Below are 15,231 nucleotides of genomic sequence, written 5' to 3'. Positions count from 1 at the left end.
TATCAAGTTCTTATGAGTATCAGTGAATTGAAATCTCTATTGTATCTATAAACTGCTTCGATAACATAAGTTTGTAGGAAGATTGGCAGGAAATATCGCTTACTCATTTTTAGGTTTACCGTACCATTAAAAAGGCCTTGCATGTTTTTCCTATAAATAAAGCAAATTGCTGCAATTCTGCGAGGGCGGCGTTCGTGTTTGGTTGTTTGCTTGCTCCATTTACTGCTTCTCATGCATTAACGTGATCATCAACATATAAGTTCATAGCCTTATTTTCATGATGATAAGAGTTCTCATCCTAATTAATTGAATTATCCTCAAAAAATAGCCATATTTATCGCAACCAAAATCATAATTATCACAATACAAATTAACTTCTACAAAATAATTACTAAAAAAGAAGAAAAATAAAAACACATTTGCACTTAATATTTTATTTACTTTTTATTTCATGTTATAGATTTGTCATCATTTTAACAAAAATCGTCAGTAGGAAAAAGAGCATAACTAGTAATGCATTTAAATATTAATACGGTCCACTGCGGCTGTACCGGGAGAAGAACATATGGCCCTTTACTTATTTCTAGGTGCCAATTGCCAAACATTGTGACAAAAACAACAATGAAAAATAGGAATAAACAAGACGCACAAATACACAACAAAACACACATAATAATAAAATATATGGCCATTGCCTTTGGACGCCAAATGCAAAGCATAGGGGTTTAAACCGGCTTCAAGGAACCCAAATCTCACACTTGACCCGAAGTTATTTCCAAAACATGTCAGATTATATAAACAATATGTTTCCGAACATATACCTAGGCGTTCTATTCATGAATAAACAAAAATGTTACATAAAAGTATAGGTCTATTTTTTGCCTGAACATAAAGCGATATTCTGTGAGAACTGTATGTGACAACTGACTTTTCGTACATGCTACCAAGTCACTTTTTCTCTGAAAATTTGTCATGTTACTGTTATGTAAAACTCAACGATCAAAATTACAAGCAAATAGCGACAGAGAAAATGAGCACAAATTCTGCAATATTTATAGACGGGCCAGTTTTTTTTAAGTAGTTGCGAAGATTGTTCGAAACGTGTACATATAAATGCACGTGTATAAACGCAAACTAGGTCAATTGCATCAATCTCATGGTATTTGTATGAAAGCAAAACTAAGAAAAAATGCATCTATAACATAGTGTACATTATGATTTACAAAAAACAAACACGAAATCGTTACATCAATTTAATGTGAATTTTAAAATAACCTACACTGAAGAAAAAAAAAACAGGACGCGATACTATTCTTTGATTTTTATCATACCACTGCATTGATATCTGCCTGATATATCGTTGCCTGATATATTTTTATATCATGGTCAACAGGAAGTTCTTATATCAGTCATGTGTGGAGGATGGTCATATTACTCGAATCAACTATAAAATAATTAGTTTAGTAAAATCGAATCAGATTTAACAAAACAAACAATTCGATACCAAGTTGTACTATATTTTAAACACAAAATGCAACACAAACAGTAAAAAACATTTTAAACAAATAAGCGCGCGTGCTCATGACGTCATTATGAACACGTCAAACCACAAGTCATATTCTTTCCCGCTCAAACTGCAACTTTTTAGCGAGTTTTTCATTATTTCTTAAAAACCGGGGACGTAGAGGTATGATAAATAGAAAAACAGGTTACTGCCTTTCTTTTTGTAATATATCAGGCAAGGCTTAGAATAATATAACGGCGAGGCTTGCTCTCTATTTATCAATGAATATGATAGAAATACTGTTTACTATTATGAAATGAGAACAACCTAATTTTGGTTGCATTGTCAGTAAATTAAACTGAAAAACTTGAGCAAATACAACCCTTAAGAATTAGGGCTCTGTTGTCGTTAGAATTAAAATAATATATTTCGATGATATTTTGCTATAGCATAACTACCGTGGGTCATTTAAGAAATAAAAGACGGCAAACCGTTGGTTATTGCGGTAATAACCAACGGTATGGAGTTCGATGCGTAGGAATTAAACCACGAGGGCGCGTTTGATAACAAGCATCGAAACGACATACCGTTGGTTATGACCGCACTAACCAATGGTTACCCGTCGATTATTTCGATTCTAACACGATTTTATTGATAAGTCATCCGCAATTTAAAGGTTATAAATGAGAATTATATTAACCGAACGTACTCCACTTGCCGCGAAAACGCGACGTCACAACAACAATAAAAAACAAATGACAAATTCATAAACAGTGCGCGGACAATCAACCTGACGTCATACTAACAACCGTTGGTATATCGGGGTAATAACCCACGGTAGTTTTCCTTCTTTGTCTAAAGAAAACAAGTCACGTGCCATGGTAGATTTACCAATACACTTCTCATAGAATTACAGTATTTATTTCCTGAATGTTTGACAGAAATAACCGCAACAATCTAATTATGATATCCAAGTGAGATAAAGCTAGTGTTCTCATTTACAACATGCGTTCAATACATACATTATGATATTTTTCATGTCATAATCATGTCGTTGAGTCGCATTCATGGATTTATGAGATCGACGCCGGGCTTATCACAATTCGCATTGAAATACGATTAATGATCCTAGCATAATCATCAATATTTGTAATGAATCTGTATGCATTATCTTGAGCGTTTCCAAAATCCTCATGATCATCGTCGGCATCACAAATACCACGTACAGACCAGGCAGAATCACCAATCCGCATTTTGGGTGGTATCCGATCAAATATTTGGAATCGTTTCACTGCAACAGTGTTCAGCTTCTTCAGTTCCTGTAGGATGGCCATGTAGTTCACCACTGGGATTTTTTCAAAAAAGCAGTCAACAGTAGATCCGGGGTTAATGCATGAACATCCGAATTCTAGCTTTCCCTCAATTTTCTGATCACATGCTGACAGTGTTTCTGCAAGTTTGCGTAAATCGGTTGGACACAATGCGTAACAGTAGATATTCACATACTTCAATGATTGTGGTAGCTGTATGTCGATATAGTTAAGTTCGCATAAGGTAAGCGTTTCCAGCTGTTTGAGCGATAATAGTGTCTGCGACAAAGACTCTACATCATTCACTCGGAAACAGTTATTCCAACAACTCAGAGTCAGACTTTTGATATTCAGACCATTGAGAGCCTTCCACAGAATGGGACTGATATACATATCAAAACTAAGCGTTTCCAGCTGTTTGAGCGATGATAGTGTCTGCGACAACGACTCTACACCATTCACTTCGAAATCATCCATCCAACCCCTCAGAGTCAGACTCTTAATATTCAGGCCATGGAGAGCCTTCCACAGACTGGGGCTGTTATATTTATTCATGTGCATGTTAAATGCATGTTTACCCGTCTGTATTTTGGATGAAACGCGCTCAGTACACGAAGTTATCTTACAGTTCAGCTCACACACCACCTTATGATCGCATGTCAACAGAGCGCTGAACAGACTATGTAGCCAGGTAGAGGAGCATGCGACATCATATAAATCAATGCGTTCTACTGAGGGCAGTACTGGGCGAGGGTCTGCACACTGGACTTGATCTGCATTGTTAAGAACAATGGAGACCGGATGCTTCGATGTGTCTGAACTGGCTGTATCTGCAAAATATTTACTAATTTCAATGTTTAACGACTGCGAAAATGTTAATAAGAGTCGCTTTGATCGTTAGCGGCACACGCTCATTTCAATATGAACGAATTATAAGGAATCGCAATAAATACATTGTTAAATTATAAAGACATACATTTTAACACGCAATTATATGAGTTGTATTGATCGAATGTTAAACATTAGTTTATTAATGTTATGATTGAAATGCTGATACTTGTATGTGTAGTTGATTGCACTATTTACAACTTGGCACGTTACTTACATTAAATACATGCATTTACACATGTCTGTGTTTTTGTTAAACACGCAAAATGTTAAATCACACTTAAAATCATCAATCAGCACACGTTCAATAAAATTAATGTTCGAATGGAGAAAACCATGTTGTTACATTTCCAAAGTTTTCGCAGCGGTTAGTTCCGCGTTATTCTAACGTCATAACGTGATCCATTTATATTTTTTATGACTCTTATATGTAACTTGTTTTTAAATTAAAGCAATTTATGTTCATCATTATAGTAAGTTTGCATATAGTTGGCCTTCACACATTAAAAAGGGATAGAACACAACTTAAAACCTTATTATTAAAATATTATGCATATGTTTCACTTTAGAATTCAGCTAAAAAGAACTAACATGTCAAAAGAGTTAGTTAAAATGTGGTAACTGACCAATTATATCTGCAACTCATCTTGCTACTAGTTGTTTATAAAATATATATATATATATTATATTCGATTTTTTACATGACTGTACAGTCCTCTAAGCTGAGCGTAACAGTCTTTTTATTAGGATCGGAGTTAATGTTCGTGTGTCGTATGAATAGATATGAACGAATCTGTACTAAAACTAAATTAAGACCCACGTCGTACATCGAATAATTTCTGTCGTCAGTTGTCAAAACGAAAGTACGGTTGATATTCAAATGCATTATTTTTCTCTTTCCGGGATATTGTTTTAGTATGTTGATGCTGCATTAACAAATATAAGTGTATATGAAGTGAAAACACCAAAAGTGTACAACGGTTGCGATAGACACCTATAAACATAGCATATACTGTTATAAGAATCAATCATCAATCATTTCATTGTGTGTAATGACAATTCGCATTTAGGAAGACCTATCAACGGAACCAGTATAATTTCAACGCGTAGGTGGTTTAATAACATGCATGATCGATTAGCATGCTCCTGAAAATGCGACGCACTGTGACAAACAGTAGAAGGCAGATTTCTTGCATTTTATATTTGTATTAAGCTATTTATTTTGCTTACAAAAAGTTTGTTTGCTTAATATTGTGTATTATGCACACTTTTTGTCAATTGTATTTGTTTTGCTTTATTATTTCAGCAATTTTAATACTCGAATTAAATATTGACTCAAACTTAGAAAACGAAGAACAATTACTGAAGCAATTCAGTTACCATCATCAACCATCAGTCGGCGTAATTTTATCGTAAATTTTGTGAACGGAATGCATTCTTTGAACTCCGCCGAACATAATACGACATGCTTACGCTTGATGCGGCCTGGGATGACATTAAAGCGCCTGGCACCGCCCGATATAAAGTATTAGGACATGAAATAATGATAGGTTTATAGGTTTTATCAATATATACAATAGACAAACTGTCCATGAGTACACGTGATCAAAACATAGTAACATATATAAAGGCATGACATGTGATCAGTATTGAATTTCATATTTGTTAAATAAAGTACTTGTATCAATACATGAAAAGGTCTATGACACATTTTTTAGATTACAACGTTTATAATCTATTTCACCATCAATGCTTTAACGGTAACATCAAAAACAACAAAGACGAAACTACTAGAGTAAAGAGCGAGAAGTTTGGGTAATGCATTAAATACAATTAATGATAATATTTATAAAGGTTTCTTTGACTAAATGCTTTATGTACATACATAGCTAAGTTTCTGTTGGTACTTGTATTATCCGATTGCATTATTTCAATAAAAGTTATCATATTTGGTATTTTCCAGTAATATTTATTTATATACAATTTCTTAATATCATCATATAAAGAGCATTCTAGTACAAAATGATATTCATCCTCAAGGACATTGCAATGTTGACATTTTCTATCTTGAAATGGTATGGCTTAAGGTTGATGCCATCTGCCTGATTCTATTTCTAATATATGGGATGAAACCCGTAATCTACAGAGATCATATATAAACTTAATTATGCTAACATTTTTTAAGTAAGGCTGGAATTAAAATTTACAAAACTGCCTGTAACTTATTGCTCTTGATGAATCATTAAGTTCTGACATCCAATTTTGGATTAATGTATCATTTAATCTAGACTTTACCAAAGACTCTTTTCATCACCTACAGCTTAATTCAGCCATGCATATTGGAAGCCTTAGATTTGCAAAAGATTACATACAGATTTTGCCCAAAAATGTTTATTTGGTTTATTTATTAAATTCTCACACATGTGGCTATTAATACACTTTACATACTTATGATCTTCTAACTGTATAATTTTCAACCAATACCGTATTACATTTATATGGCTCTTTTAGTTATCAAGGATGTTCTTCCAAGTTCCCCATATACAAAATTATTTTGTGTTTGAATTTTCACGCCAAGTAGTTCTTTTGCAAAAATTAAGGTGAACTCTTTCAAGTGCCATTGACTCAGGTAAGCCCCATATTTCTGACCCATAATTTAAAATTGGAAAAACAAGATGTGTTTGTGAAACACAATGTTCCCCTATATGACGTTTGACCTTGAAGGATGACCTTGACCTTGTGAAGGATGACCTTGACCTTTCACCACTCAAAATGTGCAGCTCCATGAGATACACATGCAAGCCAAATATCAAGTTGCAGTCTTCAATATTGCAAAAGTATTCATTAAATAAGCGATTTGGGCCACATATATTTGACCTCTGACTTTGAAGGATGACCTTGACCTTTCACCACTCAAAATGTGCAGCTCCATGAGATGCACATGCATGCCAAATATCAAGTTGCTATCTTCAATATTGCAAAAGTATTTTTAAAATAAGCGATTTGGGCCACATATATTTGACCTCTGACCTTGAAGGATGACATTGACCTTGACCTTTCACCACTCAAAATGTGCAGCTCCATGAGATACACATGCATGCCAAATATCAAGTTGCTATCTTCAATATTGCAAAAGTATTCATAAAATGAGCGATTTTGGCCACATATATTTGACTTCTGACCTTGAAGGATGACCTTGACCTTTCACCACTCAAAATGCGCAGTTTCATTAGATACACATGCATGCCAAATATGAAGTTGCTATCTTCAATATAGCAAAAGTTATTGCAAAATGTTAAAGTTGGCGCAAACAGACCAACAGACAGACAGGGCAAAAACAATATGTCCCCAACTACTATAGTGGGGGACTTAACAAGCTGATCAAACAACTCTAATTTGGTAAGTATTGAAATTGTTGGATAATTTATTAAATATGAGTTAAGCTTGAAAACAGCCTGCAAGTGTTTCAAAGGTATTTGCAAAAGATCCTCCTGTAGTGAATAAAATTCCTAAATATGTAAATGATTTAACAATTTGTAATGCTGGGTCTTTGTAAAAAAAATAATATCCCTCCTAAGTTGTCCCCTTTTTTTAAAACCAATAACCTTTGTTTTATTTGTGTTAACACATAATTTCCACCTATCACAATATTCCTCTAACAAAGACAGACCTTTAATTAGTTCATCCTCAGTTTCTGCCATAATTATAATGTCATCTGCATATAGCAACAAAAATAATTTTAGCATACCAATATCTATTCCTTTAAAACCATTTAACATATAATATTCTTCAATGTCGATCAAATAAATAGAAAATAGGAAAGGTGATAATGATTATCCCTGTTTAACTCCTAAAAAAACAGGAAAAATCTTCATTACTTATTGTATTACCTAATTTTATTTTTGATTTAACATTTGTATACATAGATTTTATGATATCAAGCATTTTTCCTCTAACGCCTAGCTTCAACAATTTATACCATATGATATCCCTAACCAAATAATCGAACGCTTTGGTGTAATCAACAAATACGGCATACAATCTTATTTGTTCATTTATTAAATAATTAATTACACCGTGTATTACAAAAATGTTATCAACAGTTCCCATATTTTGCCTGAATCCTGCTTGTGTCTCTATGTAGACATGATAGTGTTCAGCCCATTTGTTAAGTCTATTGTTAATGACTTTAGTAAATAATTTCCCAAAAGTACTTAATAATGTTATCCCTCTGTAACTATTAACATCCTGTTTATCACTAATAAACCCCTCACACCACACTTCAGGAAAATGTCCATATTTAAAGAATTTATTAAACAAATAACAAACAACTGTTAAGAAACTTTTACTTCTAATTCCAAATTTACAAAATTTATTAAGCAGATAATCAGGGCCACCTGATTTACCAGTAAGAATTTGCTTACAAGCACTTATAATTTCTTGATCAGTAAATGCTGCATTTAACTCACTAAACACTATATTTAATTCTCCATTTAAGTACTGGTCCTGATAAAACAAAACATCTTTATCAGCTTGATAAAATCTAGAGTTAGGGTCATGAATTGATTTTAAATAGTTTAAAAACTCCCTACTACTTATCTTGCTTACTATCTGTGCATGTATTATTCTTTAACATTTTCCTTTAAAGTTTTGCATTTGTATGTCTTGCATTTTCTAATTTCGTTGTTTGATTTTTATTATAAGCATATTTCTTTTTCCTAATTGTACTTTTATAAAGGCTCCTACATTCTACCATGCTTTGTCTATTTTCCTCCGAGGGATAATGTCTGTACATATTAAGATTCATAAAATAACATTTTGTTTAAATACCTACTTTCATTATCAACATGGGCAGCATAATCAATATTGTTTTTATCAACAAACTTTGTATTGTCAACAATCTTTTTTTTAAAATAATGGTGAACACATATTTTCAAATACATCACAAAATTGGGGTAAATAACTATCCAATGAGTTACTGTTTTGAGTTTGATCTATACAGCCACTAATAGTTTCAAAGGTATTTACTACATCTTCACAATTAAAAGAATTAATATAATCCAGTTTGTTTTCATTATTCCATTTATAAGTGTATGGTAGCTTTTCAGTATCATTTTCCATGTGGCAGGCTATTACTATTGGAATAAACATCTATCTCAGTTCTACACTCAATACTAATTTGTACTACACAATGATCTGATAAAATGTTAGGATCTAAAACTTCAAACTTATGAATCAATGGAAACATATTACTTTTACAGAGAACAAGACCAATGGTGCTACAACCCTGTGAACTTATAAATGTGTGTTTTCCTATATTTCTATCTAAACCTAGTCTACCATTTACTATTCTTAAACCTGACATTTTACACAAATCCAATAATAACTCCCATACTCATTTACAGTTTTATCTAGGTTACATCTTGATAAGTTTACATCTTGTACATAATCATCAGGTAACACATTTTCTACACAGACATGAACAGGGTCATTTAACACAAAATCTGGTTTTTCCCCAACTCTAGCATTAAATTCTCCACATATAAGGAATTCACAATTTTCATACTCATACTCATTTTTAAAATGAAGAATGTCATCTGAAATCAATTGAAAAGCATTATTTTCTGAAAGGTACTCTCTTCCACTGCCTTGTGGTGCATTGTAAACTAAACACATTTTTAAATTATTGTTCAAATTAAACAATTTTCCATCTAGTTTAATCCACATTATACAATCACTTGTATTATTAATAAATGTTACATATTTTTTCAGTTTATTATGAACATGATACATAATAATACTCATGTAGATTTGTATATTCCAAGTCCACATCTAACTCGGTATGCATTGGAGGCCTTATTTTAAATTGGTGATAGCCTTTCATGACGCTATCTTCAATTTCGTACCTAACCATGGCGCCAGTTCCCAATAGTTATCCAAATATTATTTCTGCAGCATATTAAGACGTTTTGCATTCCCCTAATGTACCTCTTTTAGTGATTTTGACGGGTATGTAAAAATAACGGTGAACCGTCGGAACTGAAAAGAGGCACCGGAACAGGGCAACATAGTGCGCTGTCAATATTTATAAATCTGAGAAAAAATATTTTGAACTTCAGGTTAATCTTTTGTGATAATTAAGGCAAGTAATTGGTCGACCTATCCCAGCATAAACATTCTTTATCATTGAATGTTTTGATACAATTTGGCCTGTCGATGTCAAAATCCCGTCGGAACAGGGCAACGAACTGTACTTCTTTTAGAGTTTTTTAATTTAATTTGTCTGTGTAAAGTAAAGGATGTAAAATTCTCAACATTATAATTAAAGATATCATTTGACCATGTTTCTGTCAGCAATAAAATGTCATATGAACTAAATAGTAATTTTATTTCTGTACTGTCAAGTTTGTTATATTGTTTACCAATAAGTCCATGAACATTTAGTAAACACAGGTTGATCTCGTTGTTGACCTCATTGCCGTCCTACTTATTTTTGTCGATTGGTGTCTGATTGGTCACTCCAGCTTTGCGGCCTTTCACATTGTCTTGTTTCGAATCTCCATCCGCTGTACGCTGTTTACAAGATTGGGATCCCACAGAAAGTTTCTTTCTCCCCACGCTATTTTTATCACAATGACTGCCAATGGTATGCTCGCTTATCACGTTTTGCTCGCTGTTCCTCGTATAGGGGTTGGATAATTAGAAGTCTCGTTGTTGTCATTTCTTGTTGTTTTGTTATTTTTACTTGTGCTTTTTGACGATATGTGGATTGTTGTGCACGTTCGGGTCAGTCAACAGTTTATGTACATTCTTTTAGTTCATCGCACGTGCCTGACCTATTTTCTGGATTGTTTGCATTTGTGTGGGCGGGTCTTGTCTGTAATGATGCGTTCTTGTCCTCAATAAAGACGTTGCTTTCGAGAGTATCTACTATTGTCTCATTGGAATACGCCCTTGATTTTGACTTTGTGCCTAAGTCTTCTTCTTTTGTTAACTTGGTATTAAATCCGACGAGTCTATTTGTCCCTAAGACGTTTCAAACCAATCAGGGAACATATCTTTTACGCACCTGCCGTCAATAAATAACTTGGCTGGGTAGCGTATCTGGACATTTCTTCTGTTCGATCTGGCATCCACTGCTTCTGCTGACTTGTATAGTGCCGAACTTGCTGTAGATATTTCTTTTGAGTATTGCCTATTAATCCCGAAGCCGCTGTTCTTCAGAAGATACACTTTCCTCATGATCACTTCTGTGTCATTATAGTCCCTAAACATTGCGATTAAAGGACGCTTCTGGTCACATCCATCTCTGTATGCTTGCGGGGACGTTCGCCCTAATCGATGTGCCCTCTCAATAAAGATATCTTCTGTGTTTATGTTTAACTCATTTTCCAAAAAACGAAATACTAAGTGTTCATCTCCGAATTTGTGCGTCAACTTTTCCGTTACTCCGTAAAATATTAAATTGTTTCTCATGCTCCGTGCCTCAATGTCTATTGATCTATAGCACAGTACCTTTGACATATGCTCCTGTCTCTCACACAATTGTCCCATTTTGATAATTTTGTTTTCAAGTTCGCTACAGTACTTGTTCACATTTTGGACGTCCCTCCTGCACGCGTTTTCTACATCACTTATCTTTTCAAAGTTTTTGTTTAACTGAGCGAATATACTGTTTAGTTTCTCATCAGTAGACAAGTAAGCAAAACTTTCACTGCTACTACAACTTGCCTTTTTTCTTTTCTTTGTCACGGCTTGCCATTTTCCGTCATTTTCTCAATTGTCCGAAATCACAAAGCGATTTCTAAGCGATATATCCTCACAAACGTCAAAATCCGCATAACCACTACTAACACTGATAGCAAACACAAACAGTGACTCTGCAGCTGCTCCAGGAGAGAAACCTTATTATATAATGTGGTTCTTTATATGTAGCATGACACTAATTGCCTAACCAATGAGACACAATAAAGGAACTCGACACAATAATAAGTTTTAAAAACACTCGTGCACGGATAACATTAATTATACACACAGTAAAACATTAAATTTCGTTTGTTCCAGAGGTTTTTAACAGCTTATTTATGGTCGACGTTTAAGAATAGTTAATAGTATTGCAATAATATTAACAGGAATACGCGTACTTTATAAAAGGCGCTAAAAATTTACATATGTGTTTAATGTTCCTGAAATTGGCAGTTTCTTACCTTATTACACATTGCAAAGACACTGGCTTTATATGAACACATTAATTTTAATCGAAAATATATAAAGTTGAAATGTGAAATAACTCAAACATAAGAGTAAGCAACTAAGTCTTGATTGAACATATGAATATGCATGTGGATATGCATAACTTGTTTTTTTAACAATTTAGTATAATTTTGATTTAATTGTTAAACGGAGATTTTACTAGTCCGTATTCTTACATTATTTGCGTCGCACTCATTGTAGCATAGCAAAGTAACACACTATCGGGGTGTCACAATTGTTATAGACAGTTTCGAATGGAAACAATACCTGGCAAAAATAAATGAACATCCACATATGAATGTAATACTATAGTTTATCATTAGCATTGACTTTTAAGCGACAGGTACTCATCACATATCCAGGACTTTGCTTGCAGTATAAAATGTAGATATACGTTTCACATAGTTCGTAGTGCGTATTTCAGAAGATTTTATAAAAAGCGAACATCAACGGTTAAGCAATGTTTGACTAGATTAACTGGGTTTGCCTACTAACTTTGCAATGCCACATTTTGTCAGTTTGATTTGTGCCTCACTTTCAGATTGACCTATCCAAATAAGTTTACATAAATATGAATGCGCTGAATGCGAGTAAAAACTATTTCAATGTGTGTTCGTTGATATTCGTAAATGCTCTTAAAATGTATTTTATATTTAATTGCATAAACGTATGAAACAGTACAAAACTACCCTAGGATAAGAGAGTCGTCGCGATGTATTTCACGATCATAACTGCTGGAAATCAGAGTCTGTGCTTAGAGTTGCCAGAGGCAGACACACAGAGACCGATGATGATTGTCAAGAATGTGATCAATCTAGATGGTTAGCTTTATTCATTTATTGTTTCTTCATTTGTTTCAAAAGTGTGTTTTTATATCTTAAAGAGTCATTACGAGTTCGGTCCCGACGTTAACGATCATGTGTGTTAGTTATTAGAAGGTGTGCTTACCTGTGTGGAAATTAAAACATTGTTAATATCATAATTATTACTAATTTTAAATTGTTAGTTGACATTCAAATGTAATCTTCGAATTGTTTTGATTAAATAAATATGCTATACTTGACAGGATTTAAGTGGCATATTTAAGGACTATACATGGACAATATAATAAATGTTTGCTATAGTACTTGCAAATGCCTTACGCTCTAGCAGTTTCCAATGTACGTATGAATTTGATTATACAATTATTTATTTCGGAATACAACATGAAGCAAACAAGCATCAACAATTATTAAATATGCTATGTTTACTTCATTATGTACGCATTTATGTGGTCAAAGTAGTTATGGTTGCGTCGGTTTTGGAAATCAGCATGAACTGCATACCGTAATTACTCTAAGTTTTCGGACACTTAATTATTTTTTTTCGTGACCGAAAATTTAGATACGGAAAAAACAAGGGCTGTTTGTAAAACATGCACGCCCCCCATATGGGCTGTCCATTGTAGTGGCAGCCATTGTGTGAATACGATTTTTGTCACTGTGACCTTGACCTTTGACCTAGTGACCTGAAAATCAATAGGGGTCATCTGCGGGTCACGATCAATGTACCTATGAAGTGTCATGATCCTTGGCAAAAGCGTTCTTGAGTTATCATCTGAAAATCATTTTACTATTTCGGGTCACCGTGACCTTGACCTTTGACATTGTGACCCCAAAATCAATAGGGGTCATCTGCAAGTCATGATCAATCTACCTATGAAGTTTCATGATCCTAGGCGTATGCGTTCTTGAGTTATCATCCGAAAACCATTTTACTATTTCGGGTCACCGTGACCTTGACCTTTGACCTAGTGACCTCAAAATCAATAGGGGTCTTCTGCGAATCATGATCAATCTACCCATGAAGTTTCATGATCCTAGGCGTATGCGTTCTTGAGTTATCATCCGGAAACCATTTTACTATTTCGGGTCACCGTGACCTTGACCTTTGACCTAGTGACCTCAAAATCAATAGGGGTCATCTGCAAGTCATGATCAATCTACCCATGAAGTTTCATGATCCTAGGCGTATGCGTTCTTGAGTTATCATTCAAAAACCATTTTACTATTTCTGGTCACCGTGACCTTGACCTTTGACCTAGTGTCCTCAAAATCAATAGGGGTCATCTGCGAGTCATGATCAATGTACCTATGAAGTTTCATGATCCTAGGCCCAAGCGTTCTTGAGTTATCGTCTGACAACCACCTGGTGGACGGACCGACCGACAGACCGACCGACAGACCGACATGAGCAAAGCAATATACCCCCTCTTCTTCGAAGGGGGGCATAAAAAATACAGGTGTCGGAAAATTTAGTGACAAAAATTAAATGTCCGATTTTTTAAAATTGAATTGAAATAAAAGCAATAAATCAATGCACAATAATGTTTCTGCTTTGAAATGATTTCAACTTCACAGCTTTACTAACTCTTTCCTGAAATAATACAGAACAAAAAAGGAAAAAACTTTAAAGCGAGATTATACGATTTTCTTATGTGTTAAATTACTATATATTGATAAAAATATGTTACAATAACACAAAATAGGCAAGAAAAGGTATACATTGAAGACGAATTTTATAAAATGCAGCAAAGACAAATTAGCGCCCCGAGCCGATTGTGACGAAGATATTTCAAACATATTTTCCAACAATAACCGAAGCATTCGTCTTTTTATTAGAATCAGAGTAAGTGTTCTTGTGTCGTATGAATAGATTCGTTGCAGGAATTTACAATGAACCATTAAATTAAATTTAGATTCACATCGTACATGCATGATTTACATGCTGGCGAATTCGACTGTACATACGTTTTCGATTTCAGAATTAAATATCTGGCTTATTTTGCATTTTCGACACATGTTATTCTTAACCTTTATTTTAATTTATATTGAAATATATGTTTAAGAAATTTTCTACTCATTTTATATAAATTCATAAATAGTTGACAATATCGTATAATCTCGCTTTAAACATACCGCTTCAATAATATGAAAGATATCATTTAAATTATTGTTGGGTGAAGTGATTGTTTCATACCCATATACATGGTTATTTCCCCAATGACGCAGATTTTATGGTTCATTGCCCTAAGGCATGCGTCTCCGAGGTTTTATGACATTAATTCCTTTGTACAAATCCTAGTCGAATATACACTAGATAAGCGAAAACAGTGCCGAAATATGGTAAAATAGCGCTGTAAACTGTCCGCAAATTCAGAGTCCTTAAGTATAGACGAAAACGCACTTGTCCGAGAATTAAGTCACGAAAAATAATTATTTTGGCAAAAAGGGGTGT

The 15,231-nt window shown here is 34.0% G+C and overlaps 1 protein-coding gene across 2 annotated transcripts in view; it reads right to left on the bottom strand.

The window, feature by feature from the left end:
• Window positions 1–418: 418 nt before the first annotated feature.
• The window catches only part of LOC127833604 (uncharacterized), a 29,612-nt gene continuing 14,799 nt past the window's right edge, over window positions 419–15,231 (bottom strand). For both annotated transcript variants that reach the window (XM_052358955.1, XM_052358956.1), the window contains one exon: window positions 419–3,644. In XM_052358955.1, the coding sequence (XP_052214915.1) occupies window positions 2,578–3,644 (1,067 nt within the window). In that variant the 3' untranslated portion in view covers window positions 419–2,577. The remainder of the gene's footprint in view (window positions 3,645–15,231) is intronic.

Source organism: Dreissena polymorpha, chromosome 6 (genome assembly GCF_020536995.1).
Source record: "Dreissena polymorpha isolate Duluth1 chromosome 6, UMN_Dpol_1.0, whole genome shotgun sequence".
NCBI lineage: Eukaryota > Metazoa > Mollusca > Bivalvia > Myida > Dreissenidae > Dreissena > Dreissena polymorpha.
Note: the sequence above shows the minus strand (reverse complement) of the source record. Positions and strands in the feature narration are given on the sequence as shown.